This window comes from Notolepis coatsorum (assembly GCF_963971535.1).
Source record: "Notolepis coatsorum genome assembly, chromosome: 8".
Classification (NCBI taxonomy): domain Eukaryota; kingdom Metazoa; phylum Chordata; class Actinopteri; order Aulopiformes; family Paralepididae; genus Notolepis; species Notolepis coatsorum.
In genome coordinates this window covers 125,394,956-125,422,335 of record NC_140172.1, presented here as the reverse complement: position 1 = coordinate 125,422,335, position 27,380 = coordinate 125,394,956, and the positions used below count along the sequence as shown (strand labels likewise).

The following is a 27,380-nucleotide window of genomic DNA, read 5'->3' as shown; positions in this document are numbered from 1 at the left end:
TCTCTCATAATGGTTGAAGAAGTGCGCCTTTAGTCGACGGCGAAAGATTGGACGGGTTTCGGTTGTCCTAACTGTGGTGGGTAGTTCGTTCCACCATTGTGTGGGGCAAGGACTGAGAATAGGCGGCTTCTCCTTGACATTAGCAATGTAAACACATCTTTTACAGCCTGAAGCATACAATTAAAAACTATTTTTATTTAGCTGTTAGTGTCTAGTGTTAAGTGAGTCCTGTACAAAGAGCTCAGTCTATCTCCTGGAAAGTGGAAACATATATATAGAGACCGTACATAAACACTAGACAAGCCCGTTCCGCACACAGAAGGCCAACGATGACTATAGGAGATAATACTGGCAAGCTATGTATTTGAGATCCGGGGGGAAAAACGTTAAAAAAAAACACACACACATACATAGCAGGGTGTCAAACGGCTACTGGAGAACATACTTCCTGTCGCTCCCTGACAGACGCGTGGGTGGAGGAGGAGGAGGAGGAGGAGAAAGGAGCGACAGTAGGTAGGAGTCAAATGAGAACCACCTGAACTAATGTCCAGACGCTCACTTCTCTGTCTTTTCATTCAGATAAAAAGGAAGGAGGAAGGAAAATCAGTAACCGATAATAGCAAGGAATGAATGAATCTACCCACATTCTAGAGTTCAGAGGTAGGGCTAGAGAGAGAGAGAGAGAGAGAGAGAGAGAGAGAGAGAGAGAGAGAGAGAGAGAGAGAGAGAGAGAGAGAGAGAGAGAGAGAGAGAGAGAGAGGGTATGTGTGTCTGGGATGTGTCTAACCTGGGTCTAATATGGGTAAAAAAAAAAGGGTTTTATTGACAATGATTGATTTATTGACTGGTTGATTGGTGATTAGATGTGAGAGAGAAGATAGATATAGGGAGGTATAGAGAGAAAGAGAGTGAGATAAATACATATAGAGAGAGAGAGAGAGAAAGAGATATTAGCTAAATGGGATGTTTACAGCATATAATAAAGAGGAAATCAATAATTGTCTCCAACAGTGAGTGCTCTCTCCCTCTCTCTGTTTCTCCCTCTCTCTCTATCCCTCTCACCCCCCCCTCTCTCTCTCTTTCTATCTTTGTGTGTGTGTGTGTGCACGTGTGTGTCCGTGAACATATTATGTACGTGCATGCATATGTGCATGTGTGTGTCTGTGCGTGTGCATACGCATATGTGTTCCCTCAATGAGTTCCAGGCCTCACACTGGCCTCACTCTGCCCCACCCCCATCCCCCCATCACACCCCCTCCTCCTGGGTGGGGTCTGCTGCATTGGGACCTTTTGGGGTGAGGTCTTATAAAAACCCAAACTTATAATGGATTACTTTCACATCACACTCACTTGGGTCTTGGGTCAAAGGTAGGTCAAAAGCCCATTATTCAAAACAAACTTTAATGATTCTTAAAGCCCTAATCCATGGACCATTTAAAACCGGCATTCACACATTCTTCAAGAGTTTGATCTGTAGATGGAAAACACGCTTTTTGGAACTTTCTTAACCCTTTCACTGCCACACGACATATGGTTAACCCTTTACTATCACACAACCGACGGTCGCGGTGGTTGGGTTAACCTTCTGTCGTGTGTCAGTGAAAGGGTTAACCGGCTGTCGTGCGGCAGTGAAAGGGTTAGCCTTCTGTTTATTGTTGCAGTGAAAGGGTTAACCGTTTGGTATGGTAGTGCGGGAGTGAAAGGGTTAAAGGAACAGGCCAAATGTGCTTACCGTCTTCTCCAGAGTCAGACAAGAAGATAGATACCAGTTACCTCTCTGTAACTGAATATGCCTTAGTCAAATTTTCAGGAATGGAAGCGGAAGAGCTTAGCTGTTGGCGAAAAACACCAAGCTAGGCTTGTGGCCCCTATCCGCTTCCATTACTTTTTGCTAAGCTAGGCTAGTTTGTAGCTCGATAGGGCCTAACAAAAATAATAGCTGGTTTCCGGTTGCCGACCGACCTGCCGATTTAGGTGCGACCCAATATATTTTATGAGTAAAAAAAAAAAAAAAAAAAAAATTATTTTTTTTTTAAATAAAGTTTCATAGAAATCTTAGTCAAACATTTAGTATTATGGATATTAAACATGCTGGCAGAGTACATGCATCCATGTTGTTGTGAACATTTTAATTAAATAAAGAAATTCCCTTTCCATAGTCGCCGTGGGAAAGAATAAAATAAAAAAATTAAATAAATTCCCTACCTACCCATGGCCAAACTGACAACCAACAGGAAACCAATTTTTTATTATGCCTAGCTTTCTACTGAACACAGAGGAACATTGGTATCTATGTTCTTGTTTGACTCTGGAGAAGATGGTGCACGCATTTCCCATAATGTTGCCGTGTTCCTTTAACCCACTATAAATCCTAACATCTGTAACATTACCAACGTAAACAAATCTTTTACAGCCACAAAATACATCAAATGCAATTAAAAACCAAATGTTAATCCTCATATCAAGACCTCAGTCAATGAAAATGAAAACATATGCCCCATTCAATTACTATTTTATATTTCTGGCAGGGGGGGGGGGTGCTATTCGGTTGTTTACATTCGGATAATGGATTGGGCCTTTAATCTTTCCAGGACTGTATTGGAAACTGAAATGTGAGTTGATGGAGACCGTGCGGTCACGAGGAGAGACAGCAGGCCTGTGCTTCAGCAGTAGTTATTATCAGCCCATAGTCCAAGCTTCATTCTTCCCAAGCGCAACATTTCAATGCGGTGGGCAGATGTGAGCGAGGGGGCAGATGTGAGTGAGGAGGCAGATGAGAGTGAGGGGGCAGATGAGAGTGAGGGGGCAGATGAGAGTGAGGGGGCAGATGAGAGCGAGGGGGCAGATGAGAGTGAGGGGGCAGATGAGAGCGAGGGGGCAGATGAGAGTGAGGGGGCAGATGAGAGTGAGGGGGCAGATGAGAGTGAGGGGGCAGATGAGAGTGAGGGGGCAGATGAGAGTGAGGGGCAGATGAGAGTGAGGGGCAGATGAGAGTGAGGGGGTAGATGAGAGTGAGGGGGCAGATGAGAGTGAGGGGGCAGATGAGAGTGAGGGGGCAGATGAGAGTGAGGGGTAGATGAGAGTGAGGGGGCAGATGAGAGTGAGGCAGGGTTAGAAATTAACATTTTCTTTCAAGGGCTTTTTTTGCCCCCCCTTAATTGATTTTCGGGGGCTTTTTTTGTATTTCGGGGGCACTGAATTTTTATGATAAACGGTAGGGGTGGGACGGTTCACAAAATGGACGGTTCGGTTCGTATCACGGTTTTGGGGTCACGGTTTTCAGTTCGGTTCGATATACGTAAATTTTTATAAAAAAAAATTTAACACTCAAATCTAAACATGCTTCTCATTTATTAAAAAAAATAAAAAAGTGTACAGTGTTAGTGTTTACAGCCTTAAATAATGTTTGGCACACAAAGACCGAACTGACTGAAAAATATAGGCTACATTTGTAGTATTAACTTAGTGCAAACAAACAATATGCTCAGCCAGCACTAGACTTTCCTTTCTTTAATATAAACACAAAAAAACAATGTCAACCATGTTTAAATTCCCTGATTGTCAGTTCTTAATGGAAATATTCGTGTTCTGCTTGAAATTATTATGTATCTGTCTACATTTATTTAGACTAACATTATTTAAATATTGAGTGCAACTGTGGTGGATTACGTAATTCGGTGAGTTGGAACTATCTATGGGTTGGCGCCGGGTCCCCACGGACATTTTAGTGTCACGCACCTTCAGCTCAGGCAATGTTATTATCAGCTCCGGTAGCTCCGGTAACGTTAGGAGGTGATGGCATGCAGTGGGAAAGCGGCAATAGTCCCGGTTGGAGTTAGTAAAACACAGTTGTATGTTAGCCTTCGTGGATGTTGAATAAACGCCTATCATTGTCTTTAAACACCCCGCCTCTCAGACTCCCATTTCCTTCTCTGCTAGCTAGTAGCTACGGTAACATTTCGTTGACTGTATTACCTCGCGGGCTGATTCTATAGTTAAAACGTGCGTTGTTTTGTACAAACTGCTAACGCTATGGCAAGATGTGTGTATGCCTATGTAATGTTAATGGCTATGTTTTTAAAGTCGTAATGAAGATTGATTTATATTGTGCGTGCCATTTGTACACAAACTGACTAGCACCTGGCTCAGCTGCAGTGCTGCAGCAGCCAGTGCTCACCTCCGCCAAATGAATTTTTTTTTATTTGCGCGTCATCTGAACGGTACGATACACAGACGCACCATTACCGGATAAATATATATATATAATTAGTAAACTGTCGGGGGCATTTTGTGCCCCCCTTAACTGATTTTCGAGGGCATTTTGTCCATTTTCAAGGGCATTATGCCCCAAGCCCCCGTTAATTTCGAACCCTGGAGTGAGGGGTAGATGAGAGTGAGGGGCAGATGAGAGTGAGGGGGCAGATGAGAGTGAGGGGGTAGATGAGAGTGAGGGGCAGATGAGAGTGAGGGGGCAGATGAGAGTGAGGGGCAGATGAGAGTGAGGGGGCAGATGAGAGTGAGGGGGCAGATGAGAGTGAGGGGGTAGATGAGAGTGAGGGGGTAGATGAGAGTGAGGGGTAGATGAGAGTGAGGGGTAGATGAGAGTGAGGGGCAGATGAGAGTGAGGGGGTAGATGAGAGTGAGGGGGTAGATGAGAGTGAGGGGGTAGATGTGAGTGAGGGGGCAGATGAGAGTGAGGGGGTAGATGAGAGTGAGGGGGTAGATGAGAGTGAGGGGTAGATGAGAGTGAGGGGTAGATGAGAGTGAGGGGCAGATGAGAGTGAGGGGGCAGATGAGAGTGAGGGGGTAGATGAGAGTGAGGGGGTAGATGAGAGTGAGGGGTAGATGAGAGTGAGGGGTAGATGAGAGTGAGGGGCAGATGAGAGTGAGGGGGTAGATGAGAGTGAGGGGCAGATGAGAGTGAGGGGTAGATGAGAGCGAGGGGGCAGATGTGAGTGAGGGGGTAGATGTAAGTGAGGGGGTAGATGAGAGTGAGGGGGTAGATGTGAGTGAGGGGGCAGATGAGAGTGAGGGGGTAGGTGAGAGTGAGGGGGCAGATGAGAGTGAGGGGTAGATGAGAGTGAGGGGTAGATGAGAGTGAGGGGTAGATGAGAGTGAGGGGGTAGATGAGAGTGAGGGGGCAGATGAGAGTGAGGGGTAGATGAGAGTGAGGGGGTAGATGAGAGTGAGGGGCAGATGAGAGTGAGGGGTAGATGAGAGTGAGGGGGCAGATGAGAGTGAGGGGGTAGATGTGAGTGAGGGGTAGATGAGAGTGAGGGGGCAGGTGAGAGTGAGGGGTAGATGAGAGTGAGGGGGCAGATGAGAGTGAGGGGGTAGATGAGAGTGAGGGGTAGATGAGAGTGAGGGGTAGATGAGAGTGAGGGGTAGATGAGAGTGAGGGGGCAGATGAGAGTGAGGGGGTAGATGTGAGGGAGGGGGCAGATGAGAGTGAGGGGCAGATGAGAGTGAGGGGTAGATGTGAGGGAGGGGGCAGATGTGAGTGAGGGGGTAGATGTGAGGGAGGGGCAGATGAGAGTGAGGGGGTAGATGAGAGTGAGGGGTAGATGAGAGTGAGGGGGCAGATGAGAGTGAGGGGTAGATGTGAGTGAGGGGGTAGATGTGAGTGAGGGGGTAGATGTGAGTGAGGGGGTAGATGAGAGTGAGGGGGTAGATGAGAGTGAGGGGTAGATGAGAGTGAGGGGGCAGATGAGAGTGAGGGGGTAGATGAGAGTGAGGGGCAGATGAGAGTGAGGGGGCAGATGAGAGTGAGGGGGTAGATGAGAGTGAGGGGGTAGATGAGAGTGAGGGGCAGATGAGAGTGAGGGGGTAGATGAGAGTGAGGGGGCAGATGAGAGTGAGGGGGTAGATGAGAGTGAGGGGGCAGATGAGAGTGAGGGGGTAGATGAGAGTGAGGGGCAGATGAGAGTGAGGGGGTAGATGAGAGTGAGGGGTAGATGAGAGTGAGGGGGTAGATGAGAGTGAGGGGTAGATGAGAGTGAGGGGGTAGATGAGAGTGAGGGGTAGATGAGAGTGAGGGGGTAGATGAGAGTGAGGGGGTAGATGAGAGTGAGGGGGCAGATGAGAGTGAGGGGGCAGATGAGAGTGAGGGGGTAGATGAGAGTGAGGGGGCAGATGAGAGTGAGGGGGCAGATGAGAGTGAGGGGGCAGATGAGAGTGAGGGGTAGATGTGAGTGAGGGGGTAGATGAGAGTGAGGGGGCAGATGAGAGTGAGGGGGTAGATGTGAGTGAGGGGTAGATGAGAGTGAGGGGGTAGATGAGAGTGAGGGGGTAGATGAGAGTGAGGGGGTAGATGAGAGTGAGGGGGTAGATGAGAGTGAGGGGGTAGATGAGAGGGAGGGGGTAGATGAGAGTGAGGGGGCAGATGAGAGTGAGGGGGTAGATGAGAGTGAGGGGGTAGATGAGAGTGAGGGGGTAGATGAGAGTGAGGGGGTAGATGAGAGTGAGGGGTAGATGAGAGTGAGGGGTAGATGAGAGTGAGGGGGTAGATGTGAGTGAGGGGGTAGATGTGAGTGAGGGGTAGATGAGAGTGAGGGGTAGATGAGAGTGAGGGGGCAGATGAGAGTGAGGGGGTAGATGAGAGTGAGGGGTAGATGAGAGTGAGGGGGCAGATGAGAGCGAGGGGGCAGATGAGAGTGAGGGGCAGATGTGAGCGAGGGGGCAGATGAGAGTGAGGGGGCAGATGAGAGCGAGGGGGCAGATGAGAGTGAGGGGGCAGATGAGAGTGAGGGGGTAGATGAGAGTGAGGGGTAGATGAGAGTGAGGGGTAGATGAGAGTGAGGGGGTAGATGAGAGTGAGGGGCAGATGAGAGCGAGGGGGCAGATGAGAGTGAGGGGGCAGATGAGAGTGAGGGGTAGATGAGAGTGAGGGGGCAGATGAGAGTGAGGGGGTAGATGAGAGTGAGGGGGTAGATGAGAGTGAGGGGGCAGATGAGAGTGAGGGGGCAGATGAGAGTGAGGGGTAGATGAGAGTGAGGGGGTAGATGAGAGTGAGGGGGTAGATGAGAGTGAGGGGGTAGATGAGAGTGAGGGGGCAGATGAGAGTGAGGGGTAGATGAGAGTGAGGGGGTAGATGAGAGTGAGGGGGCAGATGAGAGTGAGGGGTAGATGAGAGTGAGGGGGTAGATGAGAGTGAGGGGGTAGATGAGAGTGAGGGGGCAGATGAGAGTGAGGGGGTAGATGAGAGTGAGGGGGTAGATGAGAGTGAGGGGGCAGATGAGAGTGAGGGGGTAGATGAGAGTGAGGGGGTAGATGAGAGTGAGGGGGTAGATGTGAGCGAGGGGTAGATGAGAGTGAGGGGGTAGATGAGAGTGAGGGGGTAGATGAGAGTGAGGGGTAGATGAGAGTGAGGGGGTAGATGAGAGTGAGGGGGTAGATGTGAGTGAGGGGGTAGATGTGAGCGAGGGGTAGATGAGAGTGAGGGGGTAGATGAGAGTGAGGGGGTAGATGAGAGTGAGGGGTAGATGAGAGTGAGGGGGCAGATGAGAGTGAGGGGTAGATGAGAGTGAGGGGGCAGATGAGAGTGAGGGGTAGATGAGAGTGAGGGGGCAGATGAGAGCGAGGGGGCAGATGAGAGTGAGGGGGTAGATGAGAGTGAGGGGGTAGATGAGAGTGAGGGGCAGATGAGAGTGAGGGGTAGATGAGAGTGAGGGGGCAGATGAGAGTGAGGGGTAGATGAGAGTGAGGGGGCAGATGAGAGTGAGGGGGTAGATGAGAGTGAGGGGGTAGATGAGAGTGAGGGGGTAGATGAGAGTGAGGGGGCAGATGAGAGTGAGGGGGCAGATGAGAGTGAGGGGGCAGATGAGAGTGAGGGGGCAGATGAGAGTGAGGGGGTAGATGAGAGTGAGGGGGTAGATGAGAGTGAGGGGGCAGATGAGAGTGAGGGGGTAGATGAGAGTGAGGGGGTAGATGAGAGTGAGGGGGCAGATGAGAGTGAGGGGGTAGATGAGAGTGAGGGGGCAGATGTGAGTGAGGGGGCAGATGAGAGTGAGGGGGCAGATGAGAGTGAGGGGGCAGATGAGAGTGAGGGGGTAGATGAGAGTGAGGGGGTAGATGAGAGTGAGGGGGCAGATGTGAGTGAGGGGGTAGATGAGAGTGAGGGGGCAGATGAGAGTGAGGGGGTAGATGAGAGTGAGGGGGTAGATGAGAGTGAGGGGGCAGATGTGAGTGAGGGGGCAGATGAGAGTGAGGGGTAGATGAGAGTGAGGGGTAGATGAGAGTGAGGGGGCAGATGAGAGTGAGGGGTAGATGAGAGTGAGGGGGTAGATGAGAGTGAGGGGGTAGATGAGAGTGAGGGGGCAGATGTGAGTGAGGGGCAGATGAGAGTGAGGGGGCAGATGTGAGTGAGGGGGTAGATGAGAGTGAGGGGTAGATGAGAGTGAGGGGTAGATGAGAGTGAGGGGGTAGATGAGAGTGAGGGGGCAGATGAGAGTGAGGGGGCAGATGAGAGTGAGGGGGCAGATGTGAGCGAGGGGGCAGATGTGAGTGAGGGGTAGATGTGAGTGAGGGGGTAGATGTGAGTGAGGGGGCAGATGAGAGTGAGGGGTAGATGAGAGTGAGGGGTAGATGAGAGTGAGGGGGCAGATGAGAGTGAGGGGTAGATGAGAGTGAGGGGGCAGATGTGAGTGAGGGGGTAGATGAGAGTGAGGGGGTAGATGTGAGTGAGGGGTAGATGTGAGTGAGGGGGCAGATGAGAGTGAGGGGTAGATGAGAGTGAGGGGGTAGATGAGAGTGAGGGGGCAGATGTGAGTGAGGGGCAGATGAGAGTGAGGGGGTAGATGTGAGTGAGGGGGCAGATGAGAGTGAGGGGGCAGATGAGAGTGAGGGGGCAGATGAGAGTGAGGGGTAGATGAGAGTGAGGGGGTAGATGAGAGTGAGGGGGTAGATGAGAGTGAGGGGGCAGATGAGAGTGAGGGGGTAGATGAGAGTGAGGGGGCAGATGAGAATGAGGGGGCAGATGAGAGTGAGGGGGTAGATGAGAGTGAGGGGTAGATGAGAGTGAGGGGGCAGATGAGAGTGAGGGGGCAGATGAGAGTGAGGGGGTAGATGAGAGTGAGGGGTAGATGAGAGTGAGGGGGCAGATGAGAGTGAGGGGTAGATGAGAGTGAGGGGCAGATGAGAGTGAGGGGGCAGATGAGAGTGAGGGGTAGATGAGAGTGAGGGGGCAGATGAGAATGAGGGGGCAGATGAGAGTGAGGGGGTAGATGAGAGTGAGGGGGTAGATGAGAGTGAGGGGTAGATGAGAGTGAGGGGGCAGATGAGAGTGAGGGGTAGATGAGAGTGAGGGGGTAGATGAGAGTGAGGGGGCAGATGAGAGTGAGCATTTTATTTGTGTGTGTTTGTGTGTAACTCTCACCTGGTAGGAATGGAATGATTCTGCGCTTGGGGTCTTTCTGGCCTCCTTCCACCGGGAATTTATCCAACAACCTCCATCTGAAACAACGTGGAAACTAGTGAATAATTAACCAACACACTGTAGTCACGCACACGCATGCGCCTAAGATCATATTACACTACAGAAATAAAATTGTGTAGTGTATGATCCCCCCCCTCTCGGTCTCTCACTCTCTCACACGCACACACACACACACAGGATACAAAATACACAAGTGGACGAACACAAATATGTACAGTATGTAAACACACACACACACACACACACACACACATATATAATATATATATATATTTATGTCCACGTAGAAATGTTTGCATAGATAGGACATAAATAATGGGGGTGCAAAATAGATGCAATGACACACACATGGACACATGTTATCATCATAGATGACAATTTCACACACACACACACACACACACACACACACACACACACACACACACACACACACACACACACACACACACACACCACACGCACACACACACACACACACACACACACACACACACACACACACACACACATACACACACACACCACACACCACACACACACACACACACACACAGCATGACTAGGGCCGAACAGAGGCTTCACATTTTTCCTACTCAGCAGTTCCTAGGAGGAGAAGGAGGTCTGCCAGCGATTAGACTGTTGTGACCATATGCTTCTCTGCTCCTGTTACCAGCACTACGCCCCACTGACATAGTGGAACATTTCTCTCTCCCCCCTACTCTCTCTCTCTCTCTCTCTCTCTCCTCTCTCATCTCTCTCTCTCTCTCTCCCTCTCTCTCTCTCTCTCTCTCTCTCACCCTATATCTCTCTCTCTCTCCGTGATCTCTCTCTCTCTCTCTCTCTCACTCACTGCATCACTTGGCCTATCTCTCTCTCTCTCTCTCTCTCTCTCTCTCTCTCTCTCTCTCTCTCTCTCTCTCTCTCTCTCTCTCTCTCTCTCTCTCTCTCTCTCTCTCTCTCTCTCTCTCTGTGTATCACTTGGTCTTTTTATCTCCCCCACTGTATAATTGGTCTCTCTGTCTCTCTCCTTCGTTAGTATATCTACAGTAGGTCTCTCTGATCACACATCATTTCAAGTTTCTTTCCCTGCATCTTCCAATAAAATGTGTGTGTGTGCGTGTGAGTGTGTGCGTGTGCGTGTGCGTGTGTGTGTGTGTGCGCACGTGCACATGTATAAACGGCTGTGGGCCAATAAAATGGCACCTGGGCATGAAGACCAACTCTCTCTTTCCATGTCTCTCCTATCTTTATCGCTATCTTTTACTGCGGACATATTGCACATCTAAGCGTGCCGTCACTGCGCTCAGCTGAGTAATCCATTACACGCTGAGTAATCCATTACACGCTCACCACACAACAAGTTGCCTGCAGGCCGTATGCAGAAATCATGCTATTACATCTCAGCTCAACAACTGAAATAACACAGGGTGGTGTCGTCCTCAACTAAGCCCTACAACACCTACTGTAAATGTTAAAATTACTAGTGCGTTGCCCCTCCTGGGCGTGCCCGTTTGGAGCGAGACGATTGCTTGGCTCCCGAATGGGTTTAGTTGGGGAGTAGCCTACACAACTTGTGTTATGTCAACACATCTTTTTAAGAGTATATGGATCCCTGTATGGCAGATCCCCACCACTCAATTACATTGTCACGACTTCTATCCATGGCACCGGTCCAACACCATGATCAAGTTTGCAGTCAGATGACATGACGGTGGTGGGCCTCATCAAAAACAACGATGGTTCGGCTTACAGGGAGGAGGTCCAAGCACCTGGTGTTGTGGTGCGCCGACAACCACCTGGCCCTCAACGCCAAGAAAACCAAGGAGCTCATCGTGGCCTTCAGGAGGACTAGAGCCAGCGCACGCCCCCGTCCATAGCAAGGAGGTCAAGCGTGTCTCCAGCTTCAAATCCCTCTCTTGGACCCTCAACACCTCATCACTGTTCACGAAGGCTCACCAGTGCCTGTTCTTCCCGAGGAGACTGAGGAAAGCCCACCTGTCTCCTCAGATTCTGGTCAACTGCATCACAGTCTGGTACGGCAACGGACGTGGTGAAAACCGACCGATGCATCACCGGTACATCAATCCCTGCAATTGAGTGTATTCATCACAAACGGTGTCTGACGAAGGCACGCAGCATTGTCAAGGACACCTCTCTCATCCCAATCATGGACTGTTTGCCCTCCTACGCTCCAAGTCAAGCAGACTCAGGAACAGCTTCTTTGCCTCAGCTGTCATCTCCCTGAACTCTGTACCACAATGTCTAAATATACCTGCATATACAGTAATCCTTCTACATACCTACTTATACACCTGCATATAACTCATGTACAATAATGCTGTATATACCGTACATATTGTGGCAGATATCATCCCTAATCACATGGTTACGTGGAGGAAAGGAGATACTATTGCCACGGGCAGAGGAGAGAATGAGGAGTTGATTGGGGACTGATAGAATACACCTGTGCACCCACGTGATCACACACATACACACACACACAGAGACACACCCGGCATAAAGTAATAGGAGAGACAGAGGGAAGTTGAGTGGAGGTGAGGAAGGAGTAGAGATCGTGGAGAGTGTGAGATATAGTTTGTGAGGTGAGAGGTAGTTTGAAGGAGAGGTGGTGAGTAGGTGTTTGTGGTACTGGACCCTGGACTGGCTGAGACAACCCCTTGTGAAACTGACCCTGGACCGGAAGACAAACCTTGACAAAATTGCACTTGTGTGGACATTGGAATAGTTTGTTTTAGTCCGTGTCAAGCCTGAACACCACAAGGCTCGTCACAATATATATATTTATTTATTTATTGCATATAGACGCACCTCCTCGCGGCCACAGACTTTCTAGCACAGTATCGTCCTCAGAAGTGAGCGCGGTGCCGCCACACAAATACAATGCTGGTCGGAGTCAGAGAGATGAATACCTCAGACCATATGAACTCTGAACTCTGTTACCCATACTGTACCAACTTGAACTTTGTTGCCTCTATACTCAATTTATACCTACCTACTGCTTTCACTGTCTACAACTGCCCTACACTGTAATCATAGTAATCATAATAAATCATCTAGGGGTGGAACGATACGCATTCGAACCGTACACCGTTCGGCACGACCTCCACGGTTCGGGGCGTCTGTGTATTGTACGGTTCAGGGGATGCGCAAATAAAAGAAATAAAAACTTAATTTGGCACAGAGGCAGCAGCAGCACTGCAGGTGCTAGTCAGTTTGTGTAAATGGCAAGCGCAATATAAATCAATCTTCATTACGACTTTAAAAACATAGCCATTAACATTACATAGGCCTACCTACACACATCTTGCGATAACGTTAGCAGTTTGTACAACACAACGCACGTTTTAACTATGGTAGTGTTTATTCAACATCCAAGAAGGCTAACATACAACTGTGTTTACTAACTCCAACCCGGGACTATTGTCGCTTTTCCACTGCATGTTTTCAACTCCGGTAACGTTAAGAGTCGAGAAGGTCCGTGACGCTAAAATGTCCATGCGGTCCCCCAACCCATAGTTCCAACTCACCGAATTACGTGAATCCACCACTGTTGCACTCAATATTTAAATAATGTTAGTCTAAATAAATGTAGACAGATAATGTACGTATTTTAAAAATAGAATGAACAGAGCAGTGTTGTTTTGAAAAAGTACAGTGTGTGTGTGTTAGTTTGATGTGTATGCTGCAATTTATATTGATGGCCTTCTAATTTGTTTATTTATTTATTTTAAATAACAGTGACACGTTTCCCTTTGATAAGAAATCCAGCCATATTCCTTTCATTGTATTTCAAATACTGCACTTTAATTTCAAGCGGAAAACTAATCTTTCCATTAAGAACTGACAATCAGGGAATTTAAACATAGTTGACATTGTTTTTTTGTGTTTATATTAAAGAAAGGAAAGTCTAGTGCTGGCTGAGCATATTGTTTGTTTGCACTAAGTTAATACTTTGACAAATGTAGCCTATATTTTTCAGTCAGTTCGGTCTTTGTGTGCCAAACATCATTTAAGGCTGTAAACACTGTAAACTTTTTTTTTATATATAAATGAGAAGCATGTTTAGATTTTTTAGTGTTACATTAAAAAAAAAAAAAAAAAAACGTACATCGAACCGAACCGAAAACCGCTAGCCCAAAACCGTGATACGAACCGAACCGTCGATTTTGTGAACCGTTCCACCCCTAATCTGTACATATCCCTTACCTACTTTGACTATACAGTTTGTTATTCGTGGAGAACATATCACCAGAGCGCCTTGTTCACATTCTGAAATCTGAGTCGCATGTTTGATGTCACTAATCGGTCGAACCTATCACGGTCCGATATGTGGCAATGTGACACCTTTAGCTTCAGCATACACAGACGGCTGAGTCGGTGTTGACATGAAAGAATACAAGCTGCCGACTTGGAATTCCTGGTAAACATCAACGGGTGCTTGTTGCGCAATTTGCATATTCATAGTTCAGAGATCCTTGCATTCTCAATGAGGGTAAAGGTGTAGAGATGTCGCTAAGCTATTTTCAGTCGTTTATTGAACAATTTGGTGGAAAAATACAAATTGCTATTCAATATAGAAGCTATTTTAAGGGTTTAAAATACATCTGGAGGCGATAAGAAAGAACATGCAATCTTATCTTACATAGTACTGTATATTTGTATGTCTTGTATCTTGTATGCCATAAATGTCTTGATGAATTGAAAATGGAGGACCCTTATGTAAACAAGACGAAAAGTATTTTTCTGGTCTTCATCCTCTTAGCAGTTGTTAGTATTGAGCTGTACTGTATTGTGCCCATTCTGCAATCTGTTAATACAGTTTGCAATCAATCAATCAATCAATCAATCAATCAGCTGCTGCTGCTGAACAGCTTCAAATGAAGAGTGAAATGAAGAAAGTCTTTGGGATGACGACCGTCTTTTGAGATTCATTTTGAAATCCCTTTCACGCCGCGCCCTGCACAAAAGGGAGGCTTGCCGTTTTAAATCAAAGAGCTACGATTCCTCCGCCGGGACACACGTTGTTAGGGAGCGTCAAGGGGGACGCCTAAATATGTGCCTTCCAGGACACCGTCCAGAAACCAGAGAGTTACGCCACTCTCTGCCTGGCTCCTGTTCGGAGTGAACCAGACAGAACAGTATCCGTCACGGCTGCGCTCCAAAGAGGTTCCCCGTAGGACCCAAACTAATTCAAATGGTCTCCAGGATAAACTGTGATTGTTCCTTCAATTCCCATCTCCATTATTAAAAAAAACAGTGAACCGGAGTGACGATAATTCAAAGAAAAGTACAGGCTTGGAATGTGGTCAGTATGGTGGAATTTGACATGCATTTGTTGTCTAGCGATGTATCGTGTGTCTGGGATTTCATATTTAAATAATTTAAAGGTGCTGTACGTGGTATTTAAAAACTAGTTTTTATTTCTTATTTTTGCCGTTTTTGGAGTGTGGAGTTCTCTCTCCTGGTTGGATAAAGTGGGAACAGGATACCAGACATTTTATTTTGAAAATGTACTTTACTACAGAGTGGAGGGACTGGGAGACCCATGTTACTGACCTGACAATCCATATCAGTGATGGGTGTAGGAATGTAGAGCTATTATTTTAACATCTAGACCACTTATTTTAACAAACCAAAAAATACCACTTACAGCACCTTTAATGTAAGTATCTATGTGTGTATGTGTGTGTGGGGGGGTTATTAAATCAATATACGATTGTATGCTTTTCTTATTCATTGATTGGTGGTCTGTATCAGCAAAATGTCCATTCCTGGGCCATTTTGTGCTATTTGCATTTGAAGATCTTTGCATACGGGCAGTTTAGAATACAGGATGAGTGGGTCTGCCTTGTCTCCAATAGCTATGTTGTGGTCTAGCATGGCACGATATGGTTGGGTTTGTGTCTCCGTTGTAGGGCTGGGCGATATGACAATATTAAATAAATAGTACACACATGACTGTGTGGCTCAGCGGAGTAACAACACAATCATCAAATTTGCTGACGACACAGTAGTGGTGGGCCTGATCTCTGCAAACAACGAGAGGGCCTACCTGGAAGAGGTAGAGGTCCTGGCGGGATGGTGCCAGGAGAACAGCCTCTCCCTGAACGTCAGCAAAACAAAAGAGATGATTGTGGACTTTAGGAGGTCGGGGGTCAAGGACTACAGCCCCCTCAGCATCGACGGGGCACCGGTTGAGAGAGTGAACAGTTTTAAGTACCTCGGAGCCCACATATCCGAGGACTTGACATGGACCACACACATTGACAGTGTTGTGAAGAAGGCACGACAACGCCTCTACTTCCTCAGGCGCCTAAGGAAGTTCCAAGTCAGTCAGAAGATCCTTAAGAACTTCTACTCATGTACAATAGAGAGCATCCTGACTGGCAACATCACCTCCTGGTTTGGGAATAGCACTGCACAAGACCGAAGCAGACTACAGAGAGTGACACGTTCAGCCGAACGCACAATTGGAGGGGGGCTCCCCACCCTCCAGAACATTTACAACAAGCGGTGCAGGGGTAAGGCTAAGATAATCATCAAGGACTCCAGCCACCCGAACAACTGCCTCTTTGAACTGCTGCCGGAGTCTCAAGGCGAGCACAAAAAGACACAGAAGAAGCTTATATCCCCAGGCCATCAGGCTGCTCAATGAACAATAAACACTATACAACAACCATCAAATGCACACAGCACACACACCCACACGCACACACTCACTTTAAACAAACAACACACTGCAGCACCCACTCTCCACACTTTAGATCACCTAAACACACTTTATATTTATTGATAAAGGATTTGCACTACAACTCGTACACCTTACTGTAAATTGTACCTAAATTGTACCTCATCTCATTTCTGCTTTGCACTATAAAGTATTGTATATTAGTACACTGCATAGTATATTGTATATTATATGGTAACTCAGTTACTTCTATTCTGCATCGAACATTGTACATATGTCTATACTGAACACTGTGACCTCTTTTTTACTTCTAATTTACATGCTATACTATTTTATTTCATACTTATCTTGTCTAGCACAGTCTCTGGAGCGTAACAGTAAGAAGCATTTTGTATAAAAGTATTCTGTACTTCTGTATGACAACTATTAAAGAAACTTGAAACTTGAACAGTTCATTAACGATACACTTTTTAAGCATATCGTGGATATTATGATGTTTCTCACAATCCCTCATGTCAGTTTCTAAGCTGCCGCGGCTGAGATGAGACGAGTTACTTTGGCGGAGCGCTTTACTCTCGTCTCTCCCTCACAGAAGAAAAAATTCACAGCCACACACTCGCCCCAACTTACACGCACATACACGCATGCACACAAACACACCCAGAAAACGGAGAGGCGGATTAACTGGTAGTAGCCTCGCGTTCTAACCGTTAGCATTGCGGCTAGCATAAATAAGGCTAATAAGGCACTGGATTCATAGCTTGATAGCTAGCATCGTCGCGTTGAAGATGACGTCATGGTTCCCCAGCTACACTGATGGGGGGGGGGGTACTGTCTTTATATCTATATATGGGGGGTACTACCGAGTCGAGTAGGTACCATGCAGGCCGTGGAAAAGCGGCATAAGAGAATACTTCATGTTTCATGCAATTAAAAAGTAAATATGATGATGATGATGCACAGACACCTTTACAGTGTTTTGTTTACCAGTATGATGTTATAACATTGCTGATAATAAAAATTATTATTATTTTCTCAGAGTAGTGTGTGTGTATTTTTGGCTAAAGTGGATAGAAAACACAGTACTGTGCAAAAGTCTTAGGCACCCAAGAGTTTTTATATAAATTGTCTTAGATTTTAATACATTTGTTTCTGTATTAGTTTGTCTGTAGACTACTCTTTTAGATTTTTAGAAACTTTTAATTAAATAATTTTTGAAAAGCATCTTTATGGTTTAATGCAGACATAATGTTGCAGGGACTATTTTAATCGTCATGTTGGCGAGACTGTATGCTTCAAAGAGTTAAATCAAGCATTTTTAAGTGCTTTAGAGGAAATGTCAAAATATTGTGACGTATATCGTGTATCGTGACATAGCCAAAAAATATTGTGATATCATTTAGAGGCCATATCGCCCAGCCCTACTCCCTTGCGTTTATTGTAAATACGCCGGTTGCTAGGCAACCTTTCAAAATTCCCACCACCAGGGTGGTACACAAGCTGAACCATGAAGATACATCAGTCCCGGTCAGCTTTGTCTGTTAAATACATATTTCTCTGTACAAAGCTTTAACAAACATTTTCAGACACTAGGCGACAGTCTGACGGTGTTCTTAAAACAACGTAAGGGTCAGGACAGCTTGACTTAGATATGACATGTCCATGAAAATCACATCTTGTTCTTTTCTTGTTGTCCATCAATCTTGTGTCAGATACGACAAAACCACTACTAATCTCATCTTTGTTTTCCTTTCTTGTCATATCTGTTATTCATTTGTCATCTTTTGTCGTCATGTCAAACTGTGTATAATTTATTGTAAGTCTGACCAGAGCTTGCACTCACTTTTCTGGTCAGATGCTCGTGTTTCACTCGTCTCTGATTGTAAACTCAGGATACTTATCTGTGGCCACAGAAAATAAACTAATATCTGAATTGCTACAGTTCACTGTCTTGGCTCCTTTAAAATATTGCACAACACTGGCCAGGTTGTGAGAGGTGGCCGTCTCAGCCGGGGTCCAGCCAGGTCTGACCAGTGTGGTGGAACCGGACTCATCAAATATGGTCGTAGACGGATCTTCATGATCAATATAGGTTTGATAGTGACAAAAAAAATTTAAACCTTTATTTATACAGGGAAGACAGTTGAGACAGTTGAGAGCAAGCTCTCTTTTTCAACATCACCCTGATTACAGGATTTGGACATAGAACACACATTGCATATAGTATACATAGGTACATACATACATACATACATACATACATACATACATACATACATACATACATACATACATACATACATACATACATACATACATACATACATACATACATACATACATATACACATACATACATACATACATATACATACATACATACATATATACATACATACATACATACATACATACATACATACATACATACATACATACATACATACATACATACATACATACATACATACATACATACATACATACATACATACATACATACATACATACATACATACATACATACATACATACATACATACATGCATGCATCGTTAAATAATGAATTGCAGGGAGAAAGAAAATCAAGATAATCATTTACATTAAGTTAACAGCTAAGAGAAGCATGCACAGTCCATACATACATAGCATGTTTTCAATAAGAACACTAAATGAATTTAAGGACACAAGGTTGTCCAATTTAATCTACATGTACTTTATGTAAACTCCCCCGGTACCTGTGCTCACTGCTGACTTATAGGGTCATGGAACAACATACTCGCTCACAAGCTCTCGTTTGCCTGGATGCTCCTCGAGTGAACACCGAGGCAGGAGAGAGTGCTTTTAGTTTTTATGCCCCGCAAAGGTGGAATAAACTACAGGACACTCTTAAATGAGCTTGGGCTAAGAGGAGTGCTCTCATCCTGGCCAGCTAGGAGAACCCTGAGGGAGAGCACGGGACACTTAAGACAAGAGGGGGGCGGGGGCTTTGCTTTACCACCCTTTTGGCTCTCATCAAGGTGTGAGATTTAAGATATTGTTGGGACAAACAAAAGAGAGACTCCCCCACACCAGGTTCTAAAGACAATGGAGACGCTCACTGTGTGCCAGACAGTCCACAACACGGCTAAACCCTGGCTAGTGGAGACAAGGCATAATGGAGGATAAAAAGACCATACAAAGGTCTGTATTAGGGTGATGGGTGATGTGGCCAACATATCACTTCATGACGTTCTTCTTACATTTGATTCCAGTACAAATTACACGGTGATATGACATGTGTTTTTGAGTTTTACAATATAAGTGCATACCTCCCACTCCCAGCCCTGGTCTGTATTACGAATAGGCCTAAATATCGATCACATAATATAGTGACGATTCTTCGGATGTTAGTGTACCATTTTATTGCATGTTGCTATCATATCAGCATATCGTATAGCCTCAGTATCTACAGTCAGCGGGACTGACCATTAATGAGAAGTGCCGCCATGCATGTTACTGTAACTGTACAACACCCAGCTGTATAAATAAAATGAAACAAGCTATATAGTCTGTGAGAAAAAATGACCATCGGCGAATCTGAAAGAAACAATAACAGTCTAATGTTGCACTGAGCCAAGACCAGCAGAGTGAGAGGGCAGAGGACTGGTGTGGTTGTGGCGCGAGGTGAGAGAGAGCGTAGTGTAGGGGTGCTGTAAGTGCACAGAGCAGGTAAATGTACTGTGTAATGATGTAGTGTACAGAGCAGGTAAATGTACTGTGTAATGATGTAGTGTACAGAGCAGGTAAATGTACTGTGTAATGATGTAGTGTACAGAGCAGGTAAATGTACTGTGTAATGATGTAGTGTACAGAGCAGGAAAATGTTTATCCACAAGTTCCACAACATACTACTAAAGGATTTTAAAGTACATTGAAAGGAAATGTAGATTCAGAATTTAAGACCTTAGGATAATTGAAATTGCAAGTCATCGCAATTTAAGTATCTGCTAAAATAAGAACAATACAATATTTTGTCCATATCGTGCAGCACTACTAGAAACACAAGAGGTTTTGAAGGACATTGGAGGAGGAATGTAACTGTTTTCTGTTCATGTTGTGGTTTCCAGGGGAGTGATTGTTTGAAAAGTGTGTTTTTCTTGGATATATTTCTCAGTTTCAAAGGTTTTTATTGGACGACACCGGTTCCTTGACCCGTCGCTTCTTCACCTCGACTCCTTGTCCTTCCAGTAACTCACATTTCACGCCTAGGCCTAACAAAATTAATAGTTGGTTTCCGGTTGCCGACCGACCCTGCCGATTTAGGTGCGACCCAATATATTTTATGAGTTTAAAAAAAAAAAAACGTTGCCCTAATATCGCCAAAATCCCCAGTGCCTACTTGATCACTTTATGCAAGACCATCATTCCATGTAAACGGGACTTCAACATGCACATTTAATCAATCATCTCATCTAGGAAAGCTCCCGGGAGCAGGTAAGCCTTACACCAGCTCAGCCTGCAATGGAATGTACCAAACCTAACGCTTTGTGATCTAAATGTGATTCTTCATCATGACTGTTTGATTGAATAAGGTTACACTCCCATCCCACAGGACCCCTGAGCACACGTCCTTTTCATCTGAAGAAATAAATGAAATAAAATAAAATAAATTATAACAGAGCTGTCCAAAACACTGCTGGGCCCATTTTGCCAAAGTGACAAAGCTGCTGATCTGAGGTCAGTAACCAGGAACACCTGTCTCCATTACTGTATTCATACAAACAGACTGAAACTGACTCTATATCAGAACTTTTGGGTTTGGGTTAGTGAATATGGAAAGAGACCAGATCAACTTCCAATCAGGCTAATAGGGAGGTGTAGTCTGACGTCACTGGTTGTTCCACCCGTATAGGGGTTTATCATTGGGAAAATGGATTATCGGCTATTGTAACAATTCTGCCACATGGAAATTGAAAAGCTTTTCATTTTGCACAAAATGAGTTTCCAATTCCTTCTATCGCTAACATAATTGTTTAAGCATTTTTGGTTGAAAAAAAAATGTGGCGATTTTCTTTTATGATTAATTGCGAATATTTTCATGTTGAGCTATAGATTGTGGATGAATAAGCACAGAAAGGTACACCATGCAAATGTTAATGCTTTCTTTGTTTTAAATGAGACAATTTAGAAATGGGCAATGGGGAAATACAGTACATTGCGTTGGAACAGAGGGTGGAACACGAAAAACTGCAATGCCGTAACCACTACACCGCCCTATTATGTGCAGGTTAAGTGTGTTCTGGTGGCCGACACCCCTCTAAGTCATGTATATGTACAATCAATCTATTTAATAAAGATGTGTAGAAAACAAAGACGGTGACGGAAGCAGCAGAAAAACAGTCCAGGGCCCATATTCCACGGTGGTCGCCTCACAGCAAGAAGGTTGCCAGGTACCCAGGTGGGGTATCTCCCGGGCCTTTCTGAGTGGTGTTTGCATGTTCTCCCTGTGCTCACAAGGGTTTCCCCTCCAGAAAAAAGAGATAAACCCCATGGAAAAACATGCAGAACAGATCGCTAATGCTGTCACGTCCCTGACGAAGATGGACAGGAGCACTTGGATCTTGGAGCTGAGCAACATCTGACCCATCTGCATTTGAGAGAGTGTGTGTGTAGGATCCATTTCTTCCGTATACTGTGCCTAGTCAGAAAGTGCTCAGCAATGCTTTGAGCAGCTCAGATTGAGCAGGAACTGAGCAACCCGTTAATTGCGTTTTTCGCTCTAAGCAAAGGATTTCTGATCTGGGGTCAGTGACCAGGAACACCTAATTTAATGTCTTCATGACCTCATTCAAACTACCAGACTGGAGCTGATTCTAGATCAGTCCAGTCAGTGAGAGGCTTTGCAACTACGGATGCTGAACCAAACAAGAAGAAAAAAGTGGATGTAGCCTTTAAAAAATAACACAGAAACATTATGGGAAATGCGCTTAGGTTTATAGAGAAGATAGATACCAATTTCATCTTTGTGCATTCAGTGGAAAGCTAGCCTAGCTTAGCACAAATTGATGGAAGTCGATACTGATCAGCTGATCTGCTTCCATTAATTTGTGCTAAGCTAGGCTAGCTTTCTACTGAATGCATAGAGGAAATTGGTATCTATCTTCTCGTCTGACTCTGGAGAAGAAGGTAACCACATTTTCCATAATGTTGGCGCCCCCTAGTGGTAGAAAGTCGAGAGGCTCCATGGTAGGGATGCTCGATATTGGCTTTTTTACCGATACCGATATACCGATATTGTCCAACTCTTAATTTCCGATACCGATATCAACCGATACCGATATATGCAGGGTTTCCCCCCCCCCCAAAAAACAGAATAATTTCAGGTAATTAACATTACATATCCCTTGTTGTGGAATTAACACAACATTATGCATACTTTTGACAATAAATAAAATCAGAATTTGTTCTTACTTGCTTGCCTGGGTAAATAAAGGTTATAGAAATGTAAAAAGAATTTAAATAAATAAAATAAAAATAATTGAAAACCGATACAGATATTTTCCGATATCACATTTGAATGCCGATATCGGCCGATAATATCGGTAGGCCGATAATATCGGACATCCCTACTCCATGGAAATCTTTTTAAACGTGTCACAAAACTGTGTTTTTCGGGGCTTGTTCGCCGCCGTTTGTTTCTTTCCGTTGAAGTTCTTTCTTCTTTCCAAGTCTACTTCAAAGATCCAGGAGTTCTCTTTCTCGAGCCCAACGCAGACAGAAAGAGGACGAAAGTGGAGAGAGTGTGCAAGGGGAAGAGAGAAGAGTCTTAATCCCACATGACAACCATCTGTCTGGTGGAAGAGAGCAGATGCCCCGTCTCTAAACACAATGCTTGCACTTGAACGGTCCTATGGGGGCGCAAGAGGGAGAGAGCGAGAGAGAGTGAGAGAGAGAGAGAGAAATGAGAGATACCCCACACGCTGTAATTGTTCCCATGCGCCTGACTGTGGACGAGACAAGCCAGAGTCTCCGTGCGTCTTTTAACCGTCACTCAGTCAGAGCTGCTTAGGCGAGCGAAGGCATCTGGTTGAAGAAAAGATGTCCCCACCCCCACTTGTTTCAAGTAGCCGGTTACATCATGTACACACAACATCAAATATTCATGCTTTGCACAGGGCGAGCGGATGACAGGCGAAGCGGAGCGGCTGCCTATAGTTGGGTTGGGTAGCGTTTGATTTGTTACTATTCTGCCGCCAAAAACAATTCCTGGCGATGCTGGTTCCTAAATGGCGCCAAAATACATCCCTTTTTTTAAGTTTGGTTTTTAAATACCATGCAAACACTGGAATCACCAATTTAAACTTGGTGAATGGCATTTCTTGTGAACTGCTGTTACATCTGTGCCTCGAGGAAATTCGGCATGGGGCCCCAGATCCTACGGGGTCTTCTACAGAGGCACAGGCGAGAGCATCCTGACTGGATCGCATTCCCGCCTGGTATGGAAACCACTCTGCCCTCGACTGGAAAGTGCTACGTGCAAACAGCTTAGAACATCTGTGGTTCTGAGCTCCCCTCCGTCCTGGATATATACAATGGACGACGGTGTGTCAGCAAGGCCCGCAGGATAATTAAGGACCCCAGCCATCCCAACCACAAAATGTTTCAGCTGTTTCGCAGCCTCAAGGCCTGGACTAGAGGAATCCGGGACAGTTTTCTCCCCCAGGCAGTCAGACTCATGAACAAATAACACTGCCGGCTACTGGTCTGTGACTGAGGAAAAAATCTGTGCTATTTTATCGCTGTCTCTGCTACTGATTTGCACACACTACTGACTTGCACACACTACTCTGGAATTCATACATTTATGCTATTTTCTTTTTGTCATTGCTATGTTGTTGATCTTTAAATCTTATACTGTTTCATTGCTTCTTTGGCACTACTTTGTGTAAAGATTTCACTCCTCTATAGCCTACTGTAAACAATAAAGTTGATTCATCTGATTCTTCTTCTTCTGAAAGCCTGCAACTAGGGGTGCAGTCTCTCAGATCAAACATATGACGAAGTGGATTTGATTCATTTCATTATTGTGATTTTTTGCCATGAATACTGCTAGCAAAAAAAAAGCTCTGCTAAGCCATTCCATTCGAATGATGTATTCCTTCTTTCTCACTGGCTGTCCCTGGATCCTCTCGATATCAGGGGACTGCATAAACATTTATATAGCACTTTTATCCAAGTGTCTTTACAACTTATGCCTCACATTTACTCACACATTCACACACCGACGTCGGAGGCAACCATGCAAGGTGCCAACCTGCTCATCGGGAGCAGTTAGGGGTTAAGTGTCTTGCTCAATGACGCTTCAACGCACTGCCAGGAGGAGATGGAATCAAACCAGGAACGTCCGATTACCAGACGACCAGTCGACCACTCTACCTCCTGAGCCACTGTCGCCCAATCAGAACCACACCAACGATTGGGTTCTGGTAGTACAGCCAATGCTGGAACTAAGGCCATTCAGTAGTCTGCGCCAAACCCAAAGTACATGTAAGGATGTTTGCCGTGTCACAGATTTCAAACACAGGCACTTCACGATGAATACAGCCCACTGCTGAACATAGCTACTGAATGCTCTGCAGCCTATGAATATTGAAAAGTGAGTTTATAAGAAATAAGTTTGACTTGACATGTAGCCTACAGGCTGTCTAGTCTACTGTTGACATCAATATTCTTCAAGTCGTGCAGTCAAGCTCACGCGAGTGACACAAGGCCAAATTCCTCATCGCAGTCCGTCAGACGCACGGTTAGTAACATGAGCGCCATAACGGATTCAGATGGAGATTTTGCACCAAGCATTCATCCATTAGCAGTGAAGTCTCATGAAGCCTTTCAATTCAGACTGTAAATGTATACAAATATTCAGTTAGTAGTACTTTATTCAGCACTTTCAGGCTAAATCTGAAAGTGCTGGACATTTTGGGAAACCTTTTCAATGGCCATCATTACAATGCTCAGTTCTCAAGATTCGAATCTCCCATAATGAGATAACAAGATGTACTGAAAAACAACAACAATTTTCCGATGTCGACTAAAAACACACTTCTTCAATCATATCTGGAAAAAAATCATGTATTAAAAAAAACTACTAACCTTCGTAGGCTACTGTCTTTTACTATTATGCACTTTGTAATCTACCTTTTCTATATTACTACCTACTATGCTAATATAGCTATACTACTATGCACTCAAGACTGTAGCAGTCATGTTCGACACTGTTTGACGAACAATCTTACTTATCCTTAGCTGCCAGAGTTGTACCCTTCCTGCTAACGTGTTGTACATAACTTGTAAGTCACTTTGGATAAAAGCGTCAAAATCCAATGTTTGACCAGCTGACTCCTTATCCATTCACAAACACGGACCATCGGTTACAGCCACAAACAGGTCGGTAGCCAATCCCTACAGCCCCAGGTGTGAGGTCCGGTCAGACGGTGACATCATAGGAAGGAAGTGGAACAGAACCTCCCATTGTTACTGCTCTATTACGACACACTGAGGGAACAGCTAGTCGATTACTGTTACACTTCAAATGCTGTCATTGGATTTGACAAATTCCCGTGGGATCAGAGACTAATGTCATTTTCCAGTGGCCTATTATTTGTCTATTCCACATCCTCTATGATCACATCAGTTTCTCCTCCGACAAAAGAGCCGAATGAAGAAGAGGCCATAGAAACGCCACCAGATGGCCATGAATGAACGGCACGCAAGACTGAGAACAATGGCCACTCTCACTGCCACTTCGGCGGCGATCTTGACGCTGATCTGATTCTGTCAGTCTAGTCTATTGTACATTCCAGTCGTGTTTCATTTTACACTACAATGTAGACACTTCTGTTCTCAGTTTCATTCTGTGACAGCTCTTTTGGGGTGGGATCGAACGGTTGAGCTGTCCCGCAGACAATTTGAAGACCGGGATGAAGATCATATGTCCGTGTTTGTTTGTTTGTTTGTTTGTTTTCTCCCCCAGGAACTACTGTGTGAAATGCAGTGAGTGGGGACATTTTGTCTGGGAGACACAATGACACAAACTCTGCCACCCGATAGGGTTTAGATAAAAGAGGGTATTGTGTATCATAACATCATCAGCTGTTTCCAGCCAGAGCTATGAAGAACATGCAGGCAGCTTGTTGGGCTGGGTCCACATGCAGACTGCTGGGTTAGTCTGTTGGGCTGGGTCCACATGCAGACCCCTGGGTTAGTCTGTTGGGCTGGGTCCACATGCAGACTGCTGGGTTAGTCTGTTGGGCTGGGTCCACATGCAGACTGCTGGGTTAGTCTGTTGGGCAGGGTCCACATGCAGACTGCTGGGTTAGTCTGTTGGGCTGGGTCCACATGCAGACTGCTGGGCTAATCTGTTGGGCTGGGTCCACATGCAGACTGCTGGGCTAATCTGTTGGGCTGGGTCCACATGCAGACCCCTGGGTTAGTCTGTTGGGCAGGGTCCACATGCAGACTGCTGGGTTAGTCTGTTGGGCTGGGTCCACATGCAGACTGCTGGGCTAATCTGTTGGGCTGGGTCCACATGCAGACTCCTGGGCTAATCTGTTGGGCTGGGTCCACATGCAGACTGCTGGGCTAATCTGTTGGGCTGGGTAACTATACATACAGACTGCTGGGTCTGGACATGCATCCTGCCTCCCCGTCTGCCTTGCTCTGTTATGTGCTCTCTCAGCATTACTACGGGCTCCAAAACTGCTGATTAGTTCAAGGAGGAGAAATAGAAAAAGGGGGGGGGGGGAGGGAAAGAAGAGGGGAAAAAAGGGAGAAAATAATCTTCCAGTCCAAGCCTGGCAGAGGTCGACATGCTGCCTAGAAACATTCTTCCAGTCCCAACAGTCATAAACAAAGAGATACAAGGGGGGGAGGAGACCAGTCTAGTGCCGCGTTGATGTAGAACTCCTGAAACACCTTCTTGAGCCTGAATCCAGATCAGAGTTACCAGAGTTACCTGAATCTATAGTCTTACCTACATTTCTTTCACTGGGGATTAAATTCCTCACAACTGAATTCCCTCAAACAACAACAACAATAACTAGGCTATTTTTAAATCTCCTATTCGTGCCGCACTGTTCACTTCTCTTTTGAAATTACAGGCCTATCTATCCTCAGCATTTTTCTAGGCCTAAGCAATAACACATGTTATAGGAAATTGTTTCCAGATCACAATGTGTTGCACAAGATCTCAGATGC

General features: G+C 45.6%; 1 protein-coding gene across 1 annotated transcript in view; it reads right to left on the bottom strand.

The window, feature by feature from the left end:
• sh3pxd2b (SH3 and PX domains 2B) overlaps positions 1-27,380 on the bottom strand; it is a 127,438-nt gene that overhangs the window by 77,063 nt on the left and 22,995 nt on the right. The window contains 2 exon segments of the mRNA XM_084320675.1: positions 9,374-9,443; positions 9,445-9,450. Of these exon segments, the coding sequence (XP_084176801.1) occupies positions 9,374-9,443; positions 9,445-9,450 (76 nt within the window).